This window comes from Sciurus carolinensis, chromosome 11, assembly GCF_902686445.1.
Source record: "Sciurus carolinensis chromosome 11, mSciCar1.2, whole genome shotgun sequence".
NCBI lineage: Eukaryota > Metazoa > Chordata > Mammalia > Rodentia > Sciuridae > Sciurus > Sciurus carolinensis.
The window spans coordinates 75,476,550-75,502,035 of record NC_062223.1 but is presented as its reverse complement, the minus strand read 5'-3'; the positions used below and the strand labels follow the sequence as shown (position 1 = coordinate 75,502,035).

At 49.2% G+C, this 25,486-nt stretch overlaps 1 protein-coding gene across 6 annotated transcripts in view; it reads left to right on the top strand.

Annotated features, from left to right (window-relative positions):
* Positions 1–25,486, top strand: part of Arap1 (ArfGAP with RhoGAP domain, ankyrin repeat and PH domain 1) — a 62,806-nt gene that overhangs the window by 13,941 nt on the left and 23,379 nt on the right. For 4 of the 6 annotated variants that reach the window (XM_047516419.1, XM_047516414.1, XM_047516418.1 and 1 more), the window contains exons 3-12: positions 5,348–5,429; positions 11,597–12,149; positions 20,928–21,073; positions 21,891–21,958; positions 22,574–22,695; positions 22,829–22,978; positions 23,358–23,427; positions 23,708–23,828; positions 24,210–24,412; positions 24,786–24,892. In XM_047516419.1, coding sequence (XP_047372375.1) covers positions 11,641–12,149; positions 20,928–21,073; positions 21,891–21,958; positions 22,574–22,695; positions 22,829–22,978; positions 23,358–23,427; positions 23,708–23,828; positions 24,210–24,412; positions 24,786–24,892 — 1,496 coding nt within the window. In that variant the 5' untranslated portion in view covers positions 5,348–5,429; positions 11,597–11,640. Of the gene's footprint in view, positions 1–5,347; positions 5,430–10,742; positions 10,918–11,596; positions 12,150–14,873; positions 15,240–20,927; positions 21,074–21,890; positions 21,959–22,573; positions 22,696–22,828; positions 22,979–23,357; positions 23,428–23,707; positions 23,829–24,209; positions 24,413–24,785; positions 24,893–25,486 lie in introns of those variants that run through there. The other 2 variants (XM_047516416.1, XM_047516420.1) reach the window with 2 other exon arrangements.

Genomic DNA, 25,486 nt, shown 5'->3' with positions numbered 1-25,486 from the left:
GCCAGAAGGGTTAAAGCTTTGGTTCCAACAAGGGGGGTTCAAGCAAAACATGAAGAAGGACTGGCTGGCAAGGATTAGAGATTCCAGATGACCCTTTCTTACATGGGCTGAGACTGGGTCCCCTTGTGAGCCCATCCGGGTGCTGGGCTCCACTGTGGAGGCCAGGGGGAACAAGAAGAGGTACAAACTCTCAGAACACCCCAGACCACATTGGGTGTTGGATGGAGGGGGATCCCTGCAAACAGAGCAACTAAGGAGAACAGAAACAGTGCTGAGCTGTGTGGCTGTGTCAGAGTCCTAGGAGACCAAGGGGCAGTCAGGGAAGACTTTCTGCAAGAGATGGCCTGGAGCCAGTGCCCTGAAGAGGGAGGGTGCGGTTTATTTACTCATTATCAGCTGACAGTTTTAGGGGCCCCCCATAAGCCAGGCCAGTGTCTGGTATAGGAAGTGACATGGAGAGAGTTGTGGAGGGGGCCAGCCCAGCCTGCCTGGGGCTTAGGGTATGTCACTGAGAATTTGAGCAAGTCACTTCCTCCCTATGAGTGTTTGTTTCTTCTTCCTTAAGCATCAGGGCTGGACAGGTTGAATGATAGCCGATAAGCTCCTGAGAATACAGGGATCTGGCAGAACTTTGAGCAGGGGCGGGACCCTGGCCATAGCCGGCTCAGCCAGTGATGGTACAGGGAGACAGGAGAAGCCTGGGCCTTGGGGTGGGGGAAGAGAGCCCCCAACTGTGGCTGTGCCCTTGCTACAGGATGATACTTGCCTCTGCTCTGACCCTGCCTCCCTTGGGGTGATGACTCTCTAGGACTTGCCTTAGAAGCACAGTTTTAATCCCTAAACCAGGGCCAGGATGAGGACAGAGCAAGTGATGTGCAAAATTTAAGGGGGGGACCAAAGACCTCTGGTCATCCAGGGGTGTGTGTGTGTATAATTTTTTTTTTTTTTTTTTTTTTAATTTTGGTACTGGAGCTTGAACCCAGGAGTATTTTTTACCCCTGAACCACTTCCACAACCCTTTAAAATTTTCATTTCAAGACAGCATCTCACTAAGTTGCTCAAGAGCCTTACTCAATTGCCGAGGCTGGCCTTGAACTTGTGATCCTCCTGCCTCAACCTGCCAAAAATCTATGATGAACCAAAGTATAAAATATCAGAGTTTTCAATAAAGAGAGGACAGTATTGCTGACTTGGGCTGGGCCTCAACAGGACAGTGCTTCACTCTTCTTATGTAAAGGAGGTTCCCCCTCTAGGGAGCTGCCCCTGACCCCAGTCTGGTGAGGGTCCCCTGACTGATCTCATAGGCTAGTGGTATTTGATCCTTTCTGACCCAAAGTTCCTGGAGGCATCTGGTTCATGCTTCCAGCTCCTTGAATAGGGAAGTCACAGAGGGTGGTCAGTGTGAGTCCCAGTGTCTCTGACCTTGGCTATTGCCCTTTAATGAATGAATAGGAACTTGAGAGAGGCCTAGCAGAGGCCAGGCTCTTTTCAGGGTGGATTCTGGTTTCCTCTGACCAATCTAGAGAGGTGGCTGGGACCATCATCAGTCCACTTGTGTTACACCTCAGCCAGGTGCCTGGCCTGTAGCAGGTCCTCATTCATATTTGCTATCACTTTTGAGAAGCAGTGAACAGAGTGGTCAAGAGTTGAGAACTGTGCTACCCAATGGAAATACACAGTGAACCACAAGTGCCATGTAAATTTGCTAATAGGCACATTGAAAGAAATAGATGCAGGGGCTGCAAGTGTAGCCAGTGGCCTAGCATTGCAGAGGCCTGGGTTGATCCCCTGCACTGGAGGTAGGGGCAGAGACAAGAGGGGGAGAAGAATTAGAAACTATGTGCAATTAATTTTCTTATTATTTTAAGTCTAAATCACAGTATTATCATTTATCATATAATCAATAGGAAATCTTGAGCTATTTTACATTCTTTTTGTACCAAGTCTTCAAAAGCCAGTGCACCTCATTTGGGGGCCACATTTCAAGTGTTCAAAGCCATCTGTGGTACTGCTGGCTACTGTATTGGACAGGGCAAGTCTAGACTATATTCAAACTGCTCCTTCCCAGCAGTGTGACTTTAAGCAAGTTGCTTAACCTCCTCCCTGTGCCTTAGTTTTTTTTTTCATCTTAGAATGGGATAATAATCAACCTGATAGGTTGTAGTGAGTTGATGTAAAGTGCCTAGATATCTGGCATAATAAACAATGTTCGTCTTCTCATTTTGTCTTTTGAGTAGCACTGACATTTTTGCCAACAGTTTCATCTAAAGTACCAGTTTCTTTTTTTTTTTTAATTTATTTTTATTGTAAACAAATGGGATACATGTTCTTTCTGTTTGTACATGGAGTAACAGCATACCATTTGCGTAATCATACATTTACATAGGGTAATGATGTTTGATTCATTCTGTTATTTTTTTCCTCCCCCTGCACCCCTACCACCCCTCTTTTCCCTCTATACAGTCCCTCCTTCCTCCATTCTTGCCCTCCTCCCACCCCCCATTATGTGTCATCTACCGCTTATCAGTGAGATCATTTGTCCTTTGGATTTTTGAGATTGGCTTATCTCACTTAGCATGATATTCTCCAATTTCATCCATTTGCCTGCAAATGCCATAATTTTATTATTCTTTATAGCTGAGTAATATTCCATTGAATATATATACCACAGTTTCTTTATCCATTCATCAATTGAAGGACATCTAGGTTGGTTCCACAGTCTGGCTATTGTGAATTGAGCAGCTATGAACATTGATGGTGGCTGTATCTCTGTAGTATGCTGATTTTAAGTCCTTTGGGTATAGGCTGAGGAGTGGGATAGCTGGGTCAAATGGTGGGTCCATTCCAAGCTTTCTGAGGAATCTCCACACTGCTTTCCAGAGTGGCTGCACTAATTTGCAGCCCCATCAGCAATGTATGAGTGTACCTTTTTCCCCACATCCTATCCAACACCTATTGTTGCTTGTATTCTTGATAATTGCCTTTCTAATTGGGGTGAGATGGAATCTTAGAATAGTTTTGATTTGCATTTCTCTTATTACTAAAGATGGGGAACATTTTTTCATGTTTGTTGATTGCTTGTAGATCTTCTGTGAAGCGTCTGTTCATATCTTTAGCCCATTTGTTGATTGGGTTATTTGTATTCTTCGTGTAAAGTTTTTTGAGTTCTTTATATATTCTGGAAATTAGTGCTCTATCTGAAGTATGAGTGGCAAAGATTTTCTCCCACTCTGTTGGCTCTCTCTTCACATTGCTGATAGTTTCCTTTGCTGAGAGAAAGCTATTTAGTTTGAATCTATCCCAGTTATTGATTCTTGCTTTTATTTCTTGTGCTATGGGAGTCCTGTTAAGGAAGTCTGATCCTAAGCCAACAAGATGAAGATTTGGACCTACTTTTTCTTCTATAAGATGCAGGGTCTCTGGTCTGATTTCAAGGTCCTTGATCCATTTTGAGTTGATTTTTGTACAGGGTGACAGGGGTTTAGTTTCATTCTGTTGCATATGGATTTCCAGTTTTCCCAGCACCATTTGTTGAAGAGGCTTTCTTTTCTCCTTTGCATATTTTTGGCACCTTTGTCTAGTATTAGAAAATTGTATTTATTTGGGTTTGTGTCCTCTATTCTGTACCACTGATCTACCTGTCTATTTTGGTGCCAATACCATGCCGTTTTTGTTACTATTGCTTTGTAGTATAGTTGAAGTTCTGGTATTGCAATACCCCCTGTTTCATTCTTCCTGCTAAGGATTGCTTTAGCTATTCTGGGTTTCTTATTCTTCCAGATGAATTTCATGATTGCTTGCTCTATTTCTGTAAGGTACGTCATTGGGATTTTAATTGGAATTGCATTGAATCTGTATAGCACTTTGGTAGTATGGCCATTTTGATGATATTAATTTTGCCTATCCAAGAACATGGGAGATCTTTCCATCTTCTAAGGTCTTCTTCAATTTCTTTCTTCAATGTTTTGTAGTTTTCATTGTAGAGATCCATTACCTCTTTGGTTAGATTGATTCCCAAGTATTTTATTTTTTTTGAGGCTATTGCAAATGGAGTTGTTTTTCTCATTTCCCTTTCAGCTGTTTCGTCGCTTGCGTATAAAAATGCTTTAGATTTAAGTGTGTTGATGTTATAGCCTGCTATTTTGCTGAATTCATTGATGAGATCTAGAAGTTTTCTGGAGTTTTTTGGATCCTCTAAATATAGAATCATGTCATCAGCAAATAGTGACAGCTTAAGTTCCTCTTTTCCTATTCATATCCCTTTAATTTCTTTGTTCTGCCTAATTGCTCTGGCTAGAGTTTTGAGGACAATGTTGAATAGAAGTGGTGAAAGAGGACATCCCTGTCTTGTTCCCGTTTTTAAAGGGAATGGTTTCAGTTTTTCTCCATTAAGAATCCAGTGTCTTAAAATTTGTTTTTAAAGTACCTACTTAGAAACACACATACTTGTTTTAACCATTTCCAAAGCAATGATAATTGTAGAGTCTACTTAGATAAATACCTATTAGTAAACTGCAAAATGGTCAGGAATGCCTGCCACAGCTGTTACGCAGAACACAGGAGTTTTTTCAGCTAACCCTGCCCTTATGGCAGGACACCTAACTTGGCTCCAGGCCAGGGGAGGGAGACCTGTCCATTCCACTTCATTCCACTCTCTCAAGCCCCACAGAGCCTATGTCATCTGAGCAGCAGGAACCATGGCCTGCCCAGAGGGTCGACTTGTTCTTTCTCCTCCCCTGGAAACCTCCTCTTCTGGGCCCTTTCCCTCAACCTCCCCACAAGTTTACAAGCAGTGCTGCTGGGGCCTCATGCCCCTGCTTCATTGCCCCACCTCTGCCCTCAGCACATCCTATGGTCCTCAGACTTTGTGGAGAGGGCCCTGTGTCCCAGGCTCCACCTCTCCTGACAGGCCACAGGTTAGGGGAGACTCCCTTAGCCAAGGAGCTGGGTCTGTCCCCTCTCAGTGACCTCCTGGGGGCAGTCCCTTTGGCAGCCAGTCCCCACGTGCATCCTAGCCTCTGGTCCTTGGGGGACAGAGAGTGGAAGTGCTGATTCCCTTTCAGCACCTGTGCTGACCTCCAGGAGGTCTGTCTGGCTGCCTTCCTTGTCCCTGGAAGGCCTTCTTCTGGTCCAGCTTTCATTGCCTGTCTTCCAGCTTCCATGGACTCTTTTCTTTTCCTTTTCTTCCTCTTCCTCCACCTTTTTCCCATTTCTGCTTTCTTCCCCTTTCTTTGCTTTTCCCCATTGCCCTCCCCCTTCTCCCTTCTCCTCTTCCTTCTCTTTGGCATTCTGGCTGCTCCAAGTGGCCTCACCTCATGGACTTTCTCCCCCATCTCTGTCCTTGCAGCTTCCGCCTCAGGCCACGATGAGGAGCCCTTTGGAGTAGCTGTGGCTTCCGGGAGGACCGGGTGTCCTTGGCAGCCCAGCAGGTGAGTGAGGAGTGGGGAGGATGGAGCTGGGTCGAGTGCTCAGGCTGATTCTGTACACGAGTTGGGAAGGCTTGGTGGAGGCTGGGACTTTCTGTTGTGAAAACCAGTATTACAGGCAGAGGGTGAGGCTGAGGCTTGCTCAGAACCTCCTACAGGGCTCTGAGAGAAGGGACAGGGCAGGACCCAGCAGGCTAGATTAGGGAGCATCAGCTGACTTGGTTTCCCTTCCTTGCCTGGTGAGTTTTGGTTTCTTTTTCATTCCCAGGCTTTACTAATGATTATCGCATTGTCTTTTTTCAATTTCCCTTGTTTAGTTTTTAAGTGGTACAAGATTTTAAAAATATAGAAGGATGTAGTGTCTCCTATCTTCTCAACTGCCAGTTCTCCTTCCCAAAGCCAGTTTCTTGTATATCTATCTAGAGTATTCTGTTATATATTTGTGTGTGTGTGTACATATGTATGTATTTCTTTAACTCAGTTGTTATATAACTCTGTCCTGAATCTTTCTTTTCCGCTCAACAATAAATCTTTAATATTAGTTTATATGAACTTAGAACCTGTTGGTCTAAACAAATTCCATTTGGTAATTTCAGTTGGGAAATTACATTCAAGTTATAGCTTTTTAAAAGTTGTTTTTTAGATGTTGCTGGACCTTTATTTTATTCATTTATTTATATGTGGTGCTGAGAATGGAACCCAGTGCCTCACAGGTGCTAGGCAAGAGCTCTACCACTGAGCCACAGCCCTAGCCCTTAAGTTATAGATGCTTAACCCTGAGAGAACTGATGTCTTTGTAATTTTGGTAGCCACTATATCCAAGAACATGGAAAGTATGTGTTTATAATTTCTTTGACTCCTTTAAGTATCCATTATATTATTATTCTTATTTTTAAAATTCAGAGAGTTCAAAATTTAGGTGATAAACTAAGTAAAGCAAGAAGTGTCCAAGGCAGATTTCCAGGAAAGCTGAAATTTGACATTCAGGGCCTCTAGGATCCAAAGAGGGGCCTGAACAATGCATAAATATGGTCCTATGTTTCTGTGAATTTTGAAAAAGTGAAATATTTCTTGTGTCCTTTTCCCCCAAAGGGCATCTGGATTGTGTAAGTGTCAGACCCATGAGCTCTCATCTGCCTCTGTTCCCTCCTGTCCTCTCAGCGCTGTTTTCCTCCTCCGAGGAGACTGGTAACTGGTGTTGCCTGCCCACCCCTGCCCCCGCCCTCTGCAGAGACACTTCGTATGTTTTGCAGTGCATGTGTGCTGGGTCACACTCTCCTTTTGTTTATTTCACACAAAAGGCAGAATGTTTTGAAACTGTCCTGGGCTTTTCTTTCTTTGCTTAACAGCTTATCTTGGAGGTCATCCCGTGCCAATGTGTACGAAGTTTCCTCCTTTTTAGGGCCTCTCAGAAGTCTATTGTATGACTCCCCTGTAATCTAGTTAACATTCTGCAGTTGATGGACATTTTGGTTATTTCCAGTCTTTTGTTATTATACACAGTGCTGTAGCCAATAACTATCTGCATCTGTCATTGCAGATGTGTTCCCGTAAACCTGCACGATAAGTGTCTGCACTTTGACCCAGGGCACCTGGGCCGAAGGGCAGTAGCATGCAGGCTTGGGCTCTAGTAGTTACTGTGGCATGGCCTTCCCTAGAGGCACAGCCACCAGCCCTGCAGGAGTGGCCCCACCCCATTACCAGTGCTGTGTGTTTTAAGACATTTTTCTCTTTGACAGCCTCAGAGGTGGAAAGTAGCATTGCCCTATATTTGATGTTTTTATTTTGTTAAGTTCCTTGTCATATTTAAAGGCCATTTATAGTTTTCTTTCTGTGTGTGTCTGTTATATTATAACGGAGCATGGGGTTGGGTTCTTTATCTCATGCATTTGAAGAATAAAATCTGTGAACACAGGGTGAGAGCAAAGTAACAGGATTTATTAGAGTAATAGAGAGCAGAGCTCTCAAAGAGGGAGAGGTCCCAAGAGAGGGATTCCCAAGAGTGGCTGTTGTCTAGGGTTTATACAGATCTACAGGTTTAAGGAAGTCAGCCCCCTGCCCAGTGCTGGGTAAGGCACTCAGTGTCCATTAGGTATTCATGCAGCCTTTTAGTCCATTCAAAATATCAATCAGGAATTTTCTTTGGAGAGTTACAAACCCCAGTGACATAGGTCCTCATTTAAAAAGAGTCTTTTTGTAAGTTTCTTAGCAAATATCTACAGGTGCTGTGTGTGCTCTGCTGCCCAAAAAGTTACCCAGGGGCTCATTTCCCTATCCTCCTGACCTTCTCTTTTTTCTGAGGTTAATATTCTTTGCCCATTTTTCTGCTAGGTTTTTCTTTCTTTTCCCCCCCTACGGTGCTAGGGATTGAACCCAGGGCCTTGTGCTTGACAGGCAGGCACTCTACCAACTGAGATATATCCCTAGCCCTGTGTTTTTTATTTCTAGGTGCTCTTCAATCTTCAAGCAGTGAGCCCTCTGTGTGGGAAATGAGTAGGATGTGCGATGTCCTCTAGGTTGTCATTTACCTCTTGCTTTGCCTATGGTGTCGTCTACCATGCTGGGAATGCTTGTTTTTTATACAGTGTCATATGATGCTTAACGATGGGGATACATTTTGAAAAAATGCATCATTGGTAATTTTGTCATTGTGTGAACATCATTGAATGTCCTTACACAGACCTGGAAGGGCTGGTTCAGTCACTCCATGCAGCTTTGATGCTATCAGGAGACACAGTAAACAGGAACTGTATGAACCTGCTGCTGGGTGAGCTGGCCCTCTGTTTTACAGTACACTTCTTTTATAAGTAGGAGTACACTCTAAAATAAGGATAAAAAATACAGAGTAGTGAACACATAAACCAGTGCCATAGTCATTTATTATCATTATGAAGTATTGTGTGGGCTGTACTTTTATATGACTGGCAACACAGGAGAACTGTTTATACCAGCATCACCACAGACCCAGGAGGAATGTGGTTTGCTACGATGTCATTGTGTGATAAGAATTTCTGAGCTCCATTATAATCTTCTGGAACTTGTCATATACGTGGTCCATCACTGATGGAAACATCACTAGATGGCCTGTGCCAGTAGGTGAATGTTCCAGGCTTTTCTGTATACATCCTGGGCTTGTATCATTTCCAAAAGGCTTTTGCCTCTCTAAGGGATTTTCCCCACCTTTGATACCAGGGATTGAATCCAGGGGCACTTAACCACTGAACCACATCCCTAACCCTTTTTATTTTTTATTTAGAGACAGGGTCTCACTAAGTTGCTCAGGGCCTCACTAAATTGTTGAGGCTGGCCTTGAACTCATGATCCTCCTGCCTCAGCCTCTCAAGCTGCTGGGATTACAGGGGTGTGCCACCATGCCCCACCCGAAGGTGATTTTTCAATCCTTTCATGGTTTTATTTTTTTATATTGAAATCTTTGATCCAGTTGCAACTTACCTTGTTGTAAGATATGAGGCAAACAAGAACAAAACAGGGCTCCACAGAGGGGAACACTTTAGTTTTTTCTAGATTTTTCCATAGCTGTCCCAACAGCTTAATAACCCATTCCCCCCACTAGTTTTAGATTCTCCTTTCATTGTGTACCTGTTCTTCCAACTCCTCTTGAGCTTTTGTTCTGTTTAATTGATCAGTTTGTTCCCATGCTGGCACCATATACTGTTTTAATTATGGTGACTCTGTGATATGTTTTAATATGTGATAAGGCAGATTTCTACTCCATACCCTCCCTTCCCCACACCTCCTGCTTCCAAAATTTTCTGGCTCTTCCTGCTTTTTTATTTTTCCACATTAATTTTCAAATCACTTGTCTAGCTTAAAAGGAATTTCTGTGTGTATATTCAGTAGAATTGTGTATATTTATAAATTAGACAGACTTAACGCCTTTATGATGTTCCTGTTCAGAACGTCTTCTCATTTGTCTGGTCTTTTTTTTTTTTTTTTTTTTTTTTTTTTTTTTAATCTTTTCTTTTTTGTCTCTCAGTAACACTACAAATTTTTCTTTATGTAGATCTTGTTTTTCCCTGAGTTAGTCTGTCCTTCCTTCCTTCCTTCTTTCCTTCCTTCCTTCCTTCCGTACTGGGATTTAACCCAGTGATGCTCTATCATTGAGCTACATCCTCAACTCTTTTTGATTTTTATTTTAAGAACAGAGTCTTGCCCAAATTGCCCAGATTGGCCTTGAACTTCTCGTGATCCTCCTGTCGCAGCCTCCTGAGTTGTTGGGATTACAGGTGTGCCCCACTCTGCCTGATGAGGATTTGTGTATTTCCTTCTTTTTTTTTTTTTTTTTTTTCTGGAACTGGGATTGAACCTAGGACCTGGAATATAGTAGGCAAGCACTCTGTCACTGAGCTATCTCCCAGACCATGTATATTTATTATGAAATTTATTCTTGGTGTTTTATGTTTTGTGATAGTACTATAAATGCATTCTTTTATCCTAAAATCTACTGGTTATGGTGTAGAAATATTGATTTCAAACCCAACTATCTTACTAAATTCTTTTTTTTAAATACATATTTTTTTAGTTGTAGGTGGACACAGTACCTTTATTTTATTTTTATGTGGTGCTTAGGATTGAACCCAGGGTCTCACACATGCTAGGCAAGTGCTCTACCACTGAGTTACAGCCCCGGCCCCACTAAATGCTTATTTGTAATATTTTCTTAGTTGAACTGCTTGGGCTTTCAAAATTCATATTATTCACAACTAATGGTAGTTTCTTTTCCTTCCTAATTTTTATACCTTTGTTTATTTTGTTGTCTAGAACTTTTAGAGCAATGTGAATAATTGTAATAATAATAATGATGATGATGAAATGAATATCCTTGTCTCATTCCTAACTATAATGGGACTTGTCTGTTGCTTTTTTTTTTTTTTTTTTTTTTTTTTTTTTTAAGTACCAGGGATTGAACTCAGGGGCACTCAACCACTGAGCAACATCCCCAGCCCTGTTTTGTATTTTATTTAGAGACAGGGTCTCACTGAGTTGCTTAGTGCCTCACCATTGCTGAGGCTGACTTTGAACTCACTGTCCTCCTGCCTCAGCCTCCTGAGCTGCTGGGGTTACAGGCATGTGCCACTATTCCTGGCTTCTGTTGCTTTTTTCATTAAATGAAGTGTTGGATTTTGTTTAAGGAGTTGTCAGTCTATTGCTATTTAGTCAGGTTTTCATTTGAGAAAACAATGTGGCGTTTCATCATGTGCCTCTTTAGTGTCTGGGGATGATTGGATAACTTTCGTCTTTTGCTCTGTTAATCATCTCTGTACTCTCACCAAACCAGATGCTCTTGAGTTGCAGGTATGGAACCTGAGTTCCCATTGCCAAGTGTGAGGCTATTTTTAATGAACGAATGAATGAATGGCTTTTCCCTGCCTTGTCGGGAAAAGGGGACTTAGTGGGTCAGCGACCCAGAGGCTGTGTGATCTGGTTGACTGTCTTCTGGAGCATTCCACTTCCTTTAGAGACATTGGAGGTGAGGTGGAGAGAGGTGAGGCTCTATCCTACACCGGGCATGCAGAGGGACCAGAGTGGTACCTTTCAATCCCACACATATTGGTTAAGCCCTTGGGCTTGGCCCTCAACTGGGGACTGGTGCCTTAGAGGGACTTTGGCCCTGGTCTGGGTCTTGCTGAGGGCAGTGGGGAGGGGTACCCTATACAGTAGCAGTCATGCCATATGGGCTGCTTATGGGGGCAGGTGTGATGCCAACTCGGAGGTGATGGAGGACTTCCTAAAGAAGGAGATGTGATCATAGTGCTAGGAGGCCCCAGGGGCAGGGTGATGGGGGGGTGGTTTAGGTAGAGGGAAAATCCTGTGTGTTCAGATCCTGCCAGTACTTGGCTTTGCCTGGCACATGGGGCACAGGGGAGGAAGCTCAAGGACTGAACTTGAACCCATGGCATGAGAGGGATTTTGGGATTTAGGCTTTTAAAATCTCAACCTTTGCAGTTTTAATATTTTGGGATTATAATTTTGGGGATTTTAGACTTTAGGGAAATCTTTGGGGATTTCAGTATTTGGAATTATGGTCTTTGGGATCTTGTCTTCTGGGGATTAAGAGTGGCATTGGCCAGGAAAGAACACAGAGGGATGCTGATCAGGGGCATGGGTCCTGGGCCACCATATCTCTGACCTACGCTCATCTTTTCCAGATCTGGACTGAGCCCTCCTGGCTGGGCCTCTACTGGCAGAAACCATGGCAGAGGGCGGGGATGCTGCCTTGTCAGTGGCCGAGTGGCTACGGGCACTGCACCTGGAGCAGTATACCGGGCTCTTTGAGCAGCATGGACTGGTTTGGGCCACTGAATGCCAGGGCCTCAGTGATGCCCGCCTGATGGACATGGGCATGCTGCTCCCAGGACACCGCCGCCGCATCCTGGCTGGCCTGCTCCGTGCTCATGTACCTCCATCCCCTGCACCCCGCCCCACACCGCGACCTGTGCCCATGAAGCGCCACGTGTTCCGTTCACCGCCCGTGCCCATCACTCCACCTGAGTCGCTGCCCACAGCTAGAGAGGATGAGGTGCCACCTGCTGCCCCACCCATCCCACCCCGCAAGAGCTGCCTTCCGCCTGCCTGCTTTGCCACCCCGTCCACAGCTGCCCCAGACCCTGTGCTGCCCCCATTGCCTGCCAAGCGACATTTGGTGGAGCCGAGCATTCCTCCAGTGCCTCCTCGCACAGGACCCCCCCGCCTGCTGGTGAGGTGAGTGGATGCCATTAGTGTGGGTGGAACACAGGCAGAGTATCCTGAATGGTAGGTGGGGAGTTCATGGCCTTCCCACTGGAGTAGAGAGACACTTCAGGTGGAGGGAACAGCCTGTGCAAAGCTCAGAGGAGGGAAGCACTCAAGTTCCTAACAATAGTGTGGCTGGGTTGGCGGGTGAGGCTTGGGGATGGTGCTGTGAAGGCCTGGCCAGGGAGCCAGGCAGGTTTTCAGCAAAATGATGGGATGGGGGCTGGGGAGATAGCTCAGCTGGTAGAGTGCTTGCCTCGCAATCACAAGGCCCTGAGTTTGATCCCCAGTACCACAAAGAAAAAAAAAAAAAAAAAAAAAAAAAAGAGATGGGATGGAATTTGAGTGCCCAAAGCATGACTCTGGCTGCTTGTGAGGATAATGGGGGAGGAGGCTGAAAGGTGAGTGGTCCTAGGTAGGGCCAGGCGAGAAAATGAAGATAAAGCTTGAATGACCAGGACTTGTGGCTGCCTGGATGTGAGCAGAGAGGACAGGGGGAGCCACAACAGCCTCAGTTTTCTGTCTCAGGTGGCTAGGTGTTCCCAGGGACAGATTTGGGATCCAAAGATGCTTGAAGAGAGTTCAGGAGAAAGCCTGAATTCAGCAAGGGACCTGGATAGTATGAGACAGTGTGGAGACTCAGGGATTGTTCTGTCACAAGGAGGTAATGTGTGGAGAAAATGGAAAGCCTAGGATCCTAGGGTAGGGGTGTGAGTGGGAACTGTGCTTGGGCTCCTGCCATACTTGCATCCCCCTAATATCACAAATCCTTAGACACCTCTGAGGACTCATCCTGCTTACCCTCCTTCCTCTTCAGAACTGTTTTTTCTATTCCATGACTCCTGGTCCCCCTTTTCTTGGGTTCCTTCTGCTTCTGTGGACTTTCTATTCTATCTCCTTCACATACGCCTTCCTTCCTACCATTTGTTTGGGTGCCCAGCCAGGAAAGAGCCTCCCCAAGAAGTTTAGGTGTGTGTTCAGTGGGGAGTGGGAATTTGTTGGAGTGCTTGGTCCAAGTCAGGCTAGTCTAGGAAGATTTCTTGGAGGAGGAAGGGATATGTAGTCTCCTGGTCCTTGTTAGAGCTGGATGCTGTGTGGAGCATTTCGTGTACATGATTTTACTGATTGCTGCAGCAGACCTTCTGAGGGATTTGTGTCCTGGTTTTAAGCAGGGACTTTAAGGCTCAGAATAGGAGAGGGGGCACTGTCTGGAACTATGTCAAATGTATTATTTAGGGGGCGTCTGGGGAGAAGGTCAAGGAGGTTGACCCAGAGAGGAACATTAAGTCAGGCGGCCTTGAAGGTCAAACCAGGTCTGTGATGGTGTGAAATTTAGCTGGTGGAAACACCAAAAGGGTTTGTGCCTCTCCTAGTTTGACACAGCTGGGAACTAGAATCTTCCAGCCTCCTGGTTTACGCCTAGATTGGGATTTCCTAGTGCCATTGTGCCCTCTAGTGGCCGTTCTCCATGCAGGAGTAATTTCTGTCCTTCAACTCCATTATCAAGACATGGAGAGTTAAATGGTTTGGTCCCGAGCTCACCACTCCAAATCCCTTCTCCCCACCCTTCTCCTCAACCTGTGTCACCCCAGATGTCTTGGGAAGGGAAACATCTCAGAGGAGACTGCTGGGTGTTATAGACTGGGGTAAGATCCTCAGCCAGAGACCAACATATAGGCAAATCAGCAAGCAAGCAAAAGTGGTCCCTCCTACCTGGCCTGGCAAGGCCCAGGACTCTCAGAGCCAGCCTCACCATTCTGCCTGACTTGAGAGGACCCACTTTACCCCCAGAGTCTGCATTCTCTACCATTTTTTAAACCTGTGGTAGAGAACTTACTGAGGAGTCTAGAAATGCAGAGACACTTGTCTACCATCAGACCCCCACAGAGCAGAGGGGAAGCCTGGATTCAGGCCTTGCCCCTGGCCTCTCAGGTCCTTTTCATAGATCTGAACTCTGAACTTCCTGAGAGTCACAGAGAGGTCATTGCTTGCTTGCTTTTTTTTTTTCTCTCCCAAGGACATTTTTTCATATTTTTTACTGGTATACTATAGTTATATTTAATAGTGGAATTTGTTGTTACATTTTTGTTCAAGCACATGAAATGACAACATAATTTGGTAAAAATCATTCCCCAGTGTTTCCCCTGTCCCTCACCACCTCCTTCCCTTTGGTCTCTACAGGGGTCGTTTCTGATCAAGGGTCCAAGGGTCACTCCAGAGAGCCCCTCCCAGCTCAATTTCCCCTTTTGGTATTTGGATGCCTGTAGACACCTCTGGAAAAGGAAATATTTGCCTGGAGGGGGCAGCTGCTAGCTGGAGTCACACTGCGAGGTCTCCCTCCTGTGCTCTTAACTGCCTTCACTCAGCCAATCCCTGGTCTTCCTGAAGGCTGATCACTTGTTGCTGGGGCAGAACCTGCTCCCTTCGAAGAACCTCTTTCTCAGCCTCTCTGGGCTTCCTCATGAGCGTGGGGAATGGGAGAGGCCCCTGCAGGGGCCAGCCAGGGCCAGGGCTTCCTGGGTGTCCACCCTGTAAGACCTCACAAGACCAGCAGACACTGCTGGTTGTCCCATCTTAGCTTGGGGGTGGGTGCAATACGGGGGCGGGGAGGAAGTGTCTGCCCCAGGGGATTCTGGGTGACTTTTCTCTCTCAGTGTTTTCAGGAAGTGTGTGTGTTGGCTGGGGCTGGTGTTGGGGGGGGGGAGGCGGAGAGCAGGAAGCAGGGGAGACCAGAGCTGGATGCACATACACACACAAACACACACTCACTCACTCTCCCAGACAGATTCACAGGTAAAATCAGAAACACATACACACTCAGAGAAGCGATTTACAAATACTCAGAGACAAATCATAGGCATACAGAGCAACACTTGAGTCCCAACATCTCCAAGGGAACCCAGCCACAGACACACCTGGGAAAAGGGCCCAGGCTGTCTGTGAGACCAGCCCAGACTGACACAGGCTTGCTCGGGCAGGCACATGGACTTGAGCACACACTGAGCCAGCCTGGTTGGAGCCTCGGAGTCCTTGGGCCCAGGACCCAGCCGGCCTCTGAGGGTGAGCAAGGAGCAGCCTGGCTGGGCTGTTGGGTGGGTGGGAGGGAGGCTGAGCGCATGGCTGTTACCCCTGGGTCAGGTTTTCAAGGGTGCTCTGCACCCCCTTCTCTGTTGGCTCTCAGAATTTCCTATCTTCTATCAGTTTCTCCACTTCTATTTTCCCCTCTCTTCTTCTTCTCCCCTGGGCTTTCCATGTCTCTGTCTCCTCATAAGCCTCTCTCCTGGGTCCACCAAGAACCCATGGTGTCTATTTTTGGGCCTTTCTCAGACTCTGCCCCACTGTTCCCCTGTGGGGTCTCGGCCCTACAGGGCCCTTGTGCCTACCTCTTCAGTTCTGACATCCACTCCTAGTTTCCAGCACCCCTCTGGCAATTCCCTGGGGAAGTGCCTTATCTCACTGTCACCCTCAAGGTTGTGTGCTTCTGAACCTCCACCCCTAGTCCAGTGCCATAGGGAGGTGTGCAGAGGGCTGGCACGTCGTCTGTGTGGTTCCACTCCCTCCTGTCCAGGGCTCTAGTATGGTGGGTGTCTGTGGTGTATGGAGGCTGCCCCCCTGACTGTGGTCCCCTAATGAACTCAGCAGCTTTCTGGTCACTGAGGACATAGAGTGGCCTCTAACCTGGCAGCCAGGATGGAGGTGGAGTTCAGTATAGTCTGTGAGCTCCCTGAGGGCTGAACTTCCTCCCCTTGCTGCCCTCAGGAGTCAGCACAGGATCAGGCCTGAGAAGTACACAGAGCTGCCATGGAGACAGGCCCCTACTACCTTCCGTCCACGACAGCAGGGCTGGCCTGTGGGGAGCTCATCGTAGGCCTGGCAGTGGGAGTGCCACGGGGGCCCAGCAGGCCTGCACACTTAGGGGAGGGAGGAGGCGTGTCCTGAGCACCACAGAGGTGATGATTTCTGATCATTAAATGTGAAACACCTCCAGCAGAAACCTGGCACACTACTGCATAGCAAGTAGTAGGCTTGTCCTTGAGAGAACTGCCTTGGTTGTACATTGGGCTCTAGGTCAGTTGGTGGGCTGATGGGGTCCTGGGGAAGCTGCTGACCTTTCCGTGACCAGGATGCAGGCAGGGTAGTGGTCATTCAGTGCACACTCACTAAAGCCCTCTTTGTTGGATGCTGGAGGCAGGCAGAGGATTGGATCTAGGAGAGGCAGGCTGCAGATATCCATTCTGGCAAGGGAGACCCTAGGAGGGACTCTGAATGCTGCAGCCTGAGCAGAAGTGTGTGCCAGGGGAGTGCTAGAGGGCCTGGCCTGTGGAGTTGGAAGGACAGAGCAGCCACGGAGGAAGCAAGAGGCATAGGACTGAGGCTTTGGCTGCTGAGGAGGCCAGGGCATGAATGAGGAAGTGGGCAACTAGGAAAGTTTGTCCTTGTGGATAGGGGAGACCAGGGAAGGAGACGGATGTCCCCAGATCTCTAGGCCTGGCCTCACCTCGCAACCCTGCTGGTGAAAGTCTGGGGCCTGGGATTGACCTGGGTCCCTTCAAAGCCCATGTGATATCTTAGGGTCAAGGTCCTGCCTCTAGGCTGAGGTATAGACAGGGTGTCTGGTCCTCTGAGGTCATTTCTGTGAACAGAGCAGACAGACATGCTATGTGATAGGAAGCATGGTGACTGGGGGAGCCCCAAGGAGGCCCCACACTGGCCTGAAGCATGAGGGGAGATCCACAGAGGAAGGGAGGATGTGTGCTTTGTGCCTTTTGAAGGAAAAGTAGGAGTTTGGCCAGACAGGGAAGCATGTTCCAAGTGGAGGTAATAGCACATGCAAAGGCCCGGAAGTGTGTTTATAGAATGCAACTCAGTCACAGAGACTTGGAATGTGACTGGCCAGTAAGTCCAAGGCCAGCCCAAGATATTCAGGCTCTCTCTCTCTGCCGCCTGCCTGCCCTCAAGGTGAGACCTGGTTCCTCCGGCCAGAGATCAGTGGAGATTGAAAAATCTAAAGGGGAGTCAGAGGCAGTTGGAGAAGGAGTCTGGACAGTTGCCTCCTGGCCTAGCCTGTGAGGCTGAGTCTCCTTCAGCCACAGCTAGGGTGAGAAAGCTGTGCTGATATTGCGTGGTGTTCCCTTATTGAGGTATTGAGGCAGGTCAGAGGGGAAATAGGCTCAGAGGTGAAGTGAGCCTCTTGGGGTCACAGACTGATGATGTTTGAGGTGAGATTCAAAACCACATCTACCTGGCACTAAAGCCTGTGTGCCTCTCTCTCTCTCTCTTTCTCTCTCTCTCTCTCTCTCTCTCTCTGTCTCTCTCTGTCTCTCTCTTTCTCTCTCTTTATATTTTTATCGTAGATGAACAAAATACCTTCATTTTATTTTATGGTGCTGAGGATCAAACCCAGTGCCTCACACATGTGAGTCAAGCACTCTACCACTGAATTGTAATCCCAGCCCAAAGCCCTGTCTCTTAACTGGAGTGACCACACATCTCATTTTGCCTGGGACAGGCCTTGTTTGTGCCTCTTGCCTTGACACAGTTATTAAGAGTGTCACTTCTGACTCTCTTATTTCTGATTTATGTGATTAACCATATGGTTACTCTACTCATTTTCTCTGATTTGGAACCCTCATGTTCCCCAGCCCCTGGGTATGAGGTGTGCTGTGTATTTTCCCTAATCCCATAAGTCAGACTTCTTAGGCTGCAGGCCCAGGCTTAGGTGGATCAACCCTGCTCAGGGTGCCCCGTCCTGCTGTGGTCGTAGTGGTAGAGCAGATGGCTTCACCTGTCTCTTGGCGAGAAGTGAAAGGACTGAAGGAGCAGGGAAGCCAGTGGCATCAGGGAGGGTGGGGAGCAGCTCTGCTGCGGCATCCTGGGGGCTGCCTCGAGGCCTGTCCAGCTGCATGTGAGGTTCAGGTAGGCTCCCATGGGCGAAGCTGTGGGGAAGAGGGCCAGAGCCAGGAGGAAGCAGTGTGAGCAGTAGCCAGAGGCAGGATCATTATGTGCATTTGTGCCCTGGGACAGGCAGAGGTTAGTGGGCAGCATCCCAGCTGGACCTCAACTGGGCTGGTGACTGCTCCTAGGGTGCATGCCCTGAGGGACTGTGACAGGGGCACTCCACAGGCCCCATTCCTGGTAGGGGGACACTGCCCTTCCCCTGGGGTTTTCCCACATGCTGTGCCTTCCAGACACTACTTCTTCTTTCCTGGGCCTAGGCCTGACTCAGCAGGGCCCTGATACCCTGTGCTAGGCAGGCAGGGGTCAGCCAGGAGGCCTCCTAGAGGAGGTGGCTAGGATGGGGCATGAAGGTTTATGAGAAGCCCCTTTGTCCCCCTTCCTGGGACATAGTTCCCTTCCTGTTGGGAGAGGAGCCCTTTGCCTGTGTTCCCCTCCCGCTTCTTGTCGTGGTCACAGTGGCTGGCTATGAGAGCTGTGATTTTGTTCCCTTTTGGATGGAATGTCAGCTCTAGATCTGGTAGACACTGAGCCTTGGTGGCCATTGTGAGGAAACAGTCCTCAGAGAAGTCCTTAGACCTCTCTGGCCACATTTGCCAGGCTGTGGTACTGGATTGATTGGGTTGAAATCCCAGCTGTGGGACCAAAGATAAATTACTCAAAATTTCTGTGCCTGTTTCCTGTAAATGAATGAATCCATGTAAAGTACTTAGAAGGTGGCTGGAAAAACATGTATATAGATACACGTTGTTTATTAATAAGAATTAATTAATCTAGATAGTCATTTGTTTATAAATTCCTGCTCGGTTCTGGTGATATAAGAATGAAGAGGGTGGGACGCAGGCAGAAGGCCTCAGCGTGGCAGACCTCTTGTAGACCGTCAGGACAGTGATGGGGATGGACTGGGAACCAAAGTGAAGGGTTCCAAGAGTGGGGAGCAGTGGGCAGCCTGGCTCTGTTGCCAACCTCTTCCTTTCAGCCCTTAGACCTGGGCAGGTGTTGGGAACTAGACCCCCTCAGTCTTGGGTGGTGCTCTGGGCATCTGGGAAGCAGCAGTGACAGATGGACTTGCCTGTCAAGCAGTCTTCAGGCATTGTTCTTACCAGCTGGGACATGCTCATGGTGGGCACTCAGTCATTTGGTCCTTTGGTCATCATTTATACTTCATTTGCTTCCCTTTCAACCCTAGTGGCCAACTTACCCACCTGCCCATAGACTAGCTACCTGTCCACCTGCCCACCTCTCCAATATACTGTTGCCAGTAACTCAGCCAGGCCCTGCCCCGGATGGTGGGGATACTGAGGCAGATGCTGCCCCTGCTCTAAAGGGAACTCAGGGTCAAATGGGGGAGAGCTTGGTACAGTGTCCACCAGAGTTTTTTCTTAAATTCAGCCAAACATTCAAGCTCTCGAGACCACCACACCTCCCTTGGTATCAGATTCTCAGAGAGGCAGATAGGGTAGAGAGCAGATGCCACCAGAGCAGCTACAGGTCTTCCTCTGCTATGGGGTCCTGGTGGTGTACATGCCACATCTGCACATTCTCCACGGTCCTCCAGGTGACAGCTCTACAGGGAGAGACTAAGGATCAGGGTGGACAGATGGCTCACAGGGAGCCAGCCTGGCTTAGGAACCTCTTGTCCCAAGAAGGCAACCACTCATGTGTGGCTTTAGGTCCTGCCTGGGATGTACCTAGTTACAAGTCACCCCAGTGGGGGAAGCTCAAAGTCTGGCTTACCCCCAGATTTAGAGTTTACTGACAGTTCCCAATGCAGGTCAGTGTTACCAACACAGCGCTCCCTGGTGACAAGGCTGCATGCCACCTGGAATAGTGTCCAGAGGAAGAGGGCTGGAAACCAGCTGAAGGTCAGACTCTGCACAGAAGCCGGTGGGGCACATTCCCTTTGGTCATAATACTACAATTTGGAAGTAATCACGTGTCCTGAGAAACACATCACAAGGGTCTTTGAAGTATTATTTGGAATAATTTAGTATGAAGCTCATAATGGAGGGAAGCACAGTCAGGGACTAGAGCAGACAGGAGGGCTCAAGGCAGACTTTCAGAGGAGGACTTGATCTAAAGCTGAAGAAAGGGGTACAAGAGCCCCATGCTGACCCAGCCCCACCCTCCCAGCCCTCCTTGCTTTTGTGGCAGTCACACACTGTCAGTCATTACCAGGAATACGGGAACAGACCAGATCAAAAATAACCAGGGAAGCTGCCCACTCTGCTGCTCTTCCTTGGCCCCTACAGGATGCTGGCAGAAGCAGGTGGTGGGGCCAGGCCTCCACGGCTCTGGAGGTAGTGAATATTGAAGTCTGGACAAGACAGAGGTAGCCTTCGTCCAGAGACCCAGTTCTGGGGCTCTGGAGTTGGTTTCTGAGACTGTGGTTTGTGCCTTCAGCCTCAATGTCCATTTCATTTCTGTCCCATTCCTTTGCTAACAAATGCCTCCCTACCCTTAAAAGTGTGGTTTCAGCATCACCTCCCCCAGGAAGCCTTCTTTGATCCCCATTTTGATCTTCATCCTTTCTCCAGAGTGGACACCCAGTGGCTAAAATGTGGAACACTGGAGATAGGTGACCAGCTCATTCAGGTGGAGGAAGGCACCCACTTCTTCAGACTTTGTGTTGGGAAGGGTCTCAGTCAGGAAAGTAGGGTAAGGGGATGCGTGAGGAGCTCCTGTGGTAGGCACCTGTAGGGAGCAGGTAGGCTGCAACCCGGTGAGCTGATTCCCAGGGCTCGAGTCCTGCCTCTTTTGCTTAGTGACGCCCAGCATCTGTTCTGTTCCCAGCCTTCCCTCCAAGGAAGAGTTGTTGCTGCCACCACTGTCATCCCATCCTCAGCCAGAGCCAGAGGAGCCTGCATCCACTGTCCCCCAGAGGCCTCCCTGCCCCCCAGAGATCCCTCCGAAGCCTCCCCGCCAGCCACCCGAGTTTGGTGGGTACTGCAGCAAGTTACTCTGGGACTCCTGGCAAGTTACCTGGGATTGGCCCTGGAGAGCATGCGAGGGTCACATTCTTCTTGCTGCCTGCCTGCCACCAGTCTACTGTGCTGCTCTGAGCAGGTCATGGGCCTCCCCAAGCATCATTTTCATCTGCAAAATGGAGACAGAACACCAGGCGTGGTGGTTCACACCTATAATCCCAGCAGTTTGGGAGGCTGAGGCAGGAGGATTGCAAGTTCAAAGCCAGCCTCAGTGACTTAGTGAGCCCCTGAGCAACTTAGCAGGACCCTGTCTCTAAGTAAAATATAAAAAGGGCTGGGAAAGTGACGCAGTGGTTAAGCGTCCCTGAGTTCAATCCCTATACCAAAAATTAGAGGGGGAAAAAAAAAAAAAAAAAAAACCTATTAAATAAATAAAATGGAGACAGTACCTCTGCCTGATCTGACCCCTAGGGCTGGGCCACAGCCTGAGTGAGCCATGACTTCAAGGTCAGGGAGTGTTTCCTGTGGAGCCGGCTCGAGGCTCTGGGGTGGTCTACTTTCCTTAATTCTTGTTGCCTTTGTAGTCCTATGGGGGCAGTCCCTGTTGCTGACCCCCAAGCTTGCTGCCTGGTCAGACCTCCCTGTGGTGGCCCTGCCTCTTCTTTGGTATAAATAGCACTTCCTGTCCCCATGCCTTTTTTGAAAGCCAGGCTAGGGTGGGGGTGGGAGATTTGGTTTGGGGGTGGACTTTTTGAAGCCAAGCTGCCATGTCCCAGGAGATATGGCCTAGCCATTTGCTTCAGGCTCTCCCCAACCTCTTTTTCTCCAGATGACTCTGACTATGATGAAGTCCCAGAGGAGGGGCCAGGGGCCCCGGCCAGCGTGATGACCAAGAAGGTGGGCAGGGCAGTGGTCAGGTTGGGCTGCCTGCCTGTCAGTGTGGAGGGAGGGCTGCCTAGCTGCCTGTAGACCCTGGGGACCACCAGAGAGTGGGCTGCTGTTCCCCAAGGGAGTTCCCTTTCCCATTTCTTTGTCTTGCTATTCAGGGGTAGGGTCAAGTGCAACCCCAGAACCTTGCACCAGGGGTCTGGGGCTCTACTCTGGGGCTTCTGCTCCAGACTTCAACTGCATCTGTGTATGTGTGGCCTGTCCCCCTCCTTCTGTGTTTCTGTCTTGCTGTAGCTGTCCCTCTTTCTGTTTCACTTTCTGTGTTCCCATGCCACCCTCTCTCAGTGCTTGCCTTGTCTCCCTAATCCTAAGTCTTTCTTTTTCTTAGCTTTCTGTCTTCGTCCCTGTCCTAGATCTCTGTCTGCCACTGGTTCTCTTGTCCTTGTGAGTCTGGGTCCCCGTGTGGTCTCAGCTGGCAAGGGCGGAGTGGGAGGAAGCAGAAGTAAAAGCGCTGAGTTGTGTAGGGCAGGGATTGAGTGGACAGAGGTGCACGTGGCAACCCCGGGGGTGTGATCTGTGGCTCGAAGGGAAGCCTGATGCTGAGTGGGCCTGGGGTGGGGGCAGGAGGAGCCCCCACTACGCCAAGTCCCACGGGCCGTGCGCGTGGCCAGTCTGCTGAGTGAGGGAGAGGAACTGTCCGGGGACGAGGAAGATGAGGATGACCATGCCTACGAGGGTGTCCCCAAGTAAGTGTCCAATCCTTTGGTGGTTCCCCCTCCTAGCCATCTTTCCCAGAGTCCAGCCCAGCCCTCCCATTTCCCCAGCCCCCACCCTGAGGGAGCTTCCATCCACTGCCCTCCTCCCCTCCTCTTTTCCTAGTGGTGGATGGCACACCAGTGGCCTGAGCTTACCCTCACCCAGCCTGACCCCTGAGCTCCCACCACAACCCATGGAGGAGCTTCCTGGGGGCTCCAGCCCCATCACCCCAGTCATCAAGGCCGGCTGGCTGGACAAGAACCCACCACAGGGGTGAGTAAGGCTTCTTGGCTCCTGCCAGTGTCCATATGGAGTGGGCGTACTCCAGGACACTGATGTCTTGGGTCCAAAGACAAGAGGGCTCCAAGATTATTTGAGTAAGACTCCTTCCAAACATGCCATAACCACTGATTATCCATACCACTATGTTTCATTGCTCTTAAGAAGTCCTATTTTGAGTCTGACTTCAGTTATTCTTGCTATAGGTAAAGCCTATCTTTCTCTCAGTGGCTGCTTGAGATAATTCCTCCCTTGAACGTGGCTGATATAACTTTGTGTGTGGCTGCTGGGGTGGTAGTGCTGGGCTAATGCTGGAACCTCTCTCCTAATCCCCAGTCTTTTGCTCCGTGGTCTTTCTGCCTCTTCTCTCCAGATCTTATATTTATCAGAAGCGATGGGTGAGATTGGATGCTGATCACCTGAGATATTTTGACAGTAATAAGGTAAGGCTTAGATAGTTCTGACTTGACCCCTGCTCAGGCTGAGCCTGTGCTAAACCCTGACATTGGATCCAGGTGGAGTCTTTAGCCAAGTCCTCATGAGCAGTGTGGTCTGACTCTTTGAACTGTGTCCTTCTGGCCCTTGGGCAGTGGTTGGGGTCAGCACAGGGTGATGATCCCTGATCACTACAGGAGACCCCTGCAGCCTTTGTTTCAGCTGAGGCCAAAGGAAGCAAGGGAGGTCCCTCCCACCCCAGAAATACAGCTCTTCTCTCCTCCCCAGGATGCCTACTCTAAGCGCTTCATCTCTGTGGCCGTCATCTCCCGTGTGGCTGCCATCGGGGACCAGAAGTTTGAAGTGATCACTAACAACCGGACCTTTGCTTTCCGGGCAGAGAGTGATGGTGGGGAAGGGGAGGGGTTGCATGTGTGGAGTGGGAAGAGGAGGCTGGAAGTTTAGTCAGATAAGGAGGGGAAGAGACATCCGCTCCCCTACCTCATACCTAGGGAGGTAGGAAGGGAAGGGGACACTCTGACTGGCTCCCTGGCTCTCAGAGCCACATATTCCCAGGGGAATAGGCTTAGACAGGTGAAGTGACTGCCCAGCCTAAATGGCCCAAGCTGGGACAGGGGCCTGAGCTTGTCCAAGGTAGAGAAGCCAGGTCGAGTAAGAAGCAGCAGTCTGGGGGGCTTCTGGCAGAGGTGTTTCCCGAGGAGCCTAGGGCTGGGATACTCCTGGGCTCCCTGCCAGGCTGAGCTCAGATTTACTCCATATCTCTCTCTAGTGGAGCGGCAGGAGTGGATGCAGGCCCTGCAGCAGGCAGTGGCTGAGCAGCGTGCTCGGGCCCGGCTGGCTGGTGCTTCTCTGTTGGGAGTTCGAGGCTCAGAGCAGCCAGATCACGCTGGCAGCCTGGAGTTGCGTGGCTTTAAGAATAAGCTGTATGTGACCGTGGTCGGTGACAAAGTGCAGCTCTATAAGAATCTGGAGGTGAGAAAGGTTGGGCCAGGCCACTGAGATCCCCCTGCCTCATGTCTGCCACCCTGGTCTCTCTCCCTGTCCCTCACCCCTCTGGGTCCTGAGCCCTGTACTTTCAGTTCCACTTTCTCTGCACTGAGCCCAGGACTTTGCCTACCCTCCTCCTGCCTCACCCCATCCCTCATCTAGTGCCTGAGCATCACCCTTCTGTCACCGCCCTGGCTCTGGCACACACCCCCCTCCTCATTGCCTCTGTGTCCTGAGCCCAGCCCCTTTCCCTATGCTCAGATCCCTGGGTCCTCTCTTACCTCCTTCCTGGGCACTTTCTAGTCCATGGAGGTGCCACCTGTCCCTCCTGTCCCCTCATCCCTTCCTGCCCCTTCAGGAATACCACCTGGGCATCGGCATCACCTTCATCGACATGAGTGTGGGAAACGTGAAGGATGCGGACCGTCGCAGCTTTGACCTCACCACACCCTACCGCATCTTCAGGTGTGCCCACCCTCCCCTCAGCTCGCCTGCATTCCCCACCCCCAACCCCGTGGAGCTGCCTCTTCTAGGATGGTTTCCCACCCTTCCTACCCTGCCCCACCTGTGCAGGTCCTTCCCTTTTTCTTGCCTAGTTGCTCTGGTCTGAGAAGCCTCACTCCACCCTGCCTCCCACTGGCCATCGCCCTACCCCATGCCTCCCACACTGCTCACAGTCGCCTCTACCAACTTTCTTCACCAGCCACTGCTTCTCCATCCCCCTCTCCCCTGCTGCCCTCTGGCTGCCCTGCTCTCCACCCACTGCCCCCGTGGTCCTGGGGGTCAAACCCAGGGCCTTGTGCATGCTAGGCAGGCACTCTACCTCTGAGCTACATCCCCAGCCCTGCCTGCTCTCTTGACAGTTCTCTTGACTGTCATGAATGTTCCCTCAACTTAAAGTCTCCTCATTCTGTCTTGGCATAGGTTCTGGATGTTCCTCCCTGGTCCCCAGTTGTCCTGCACTGTCTGTTTCTGTCCTCTGTCCTTTCTGGGCAGCCTCACCACTCCCAGACCTTCAGCTTCCACCTCTGAGGCACCATACTGTGCCTGGGTCCCAAC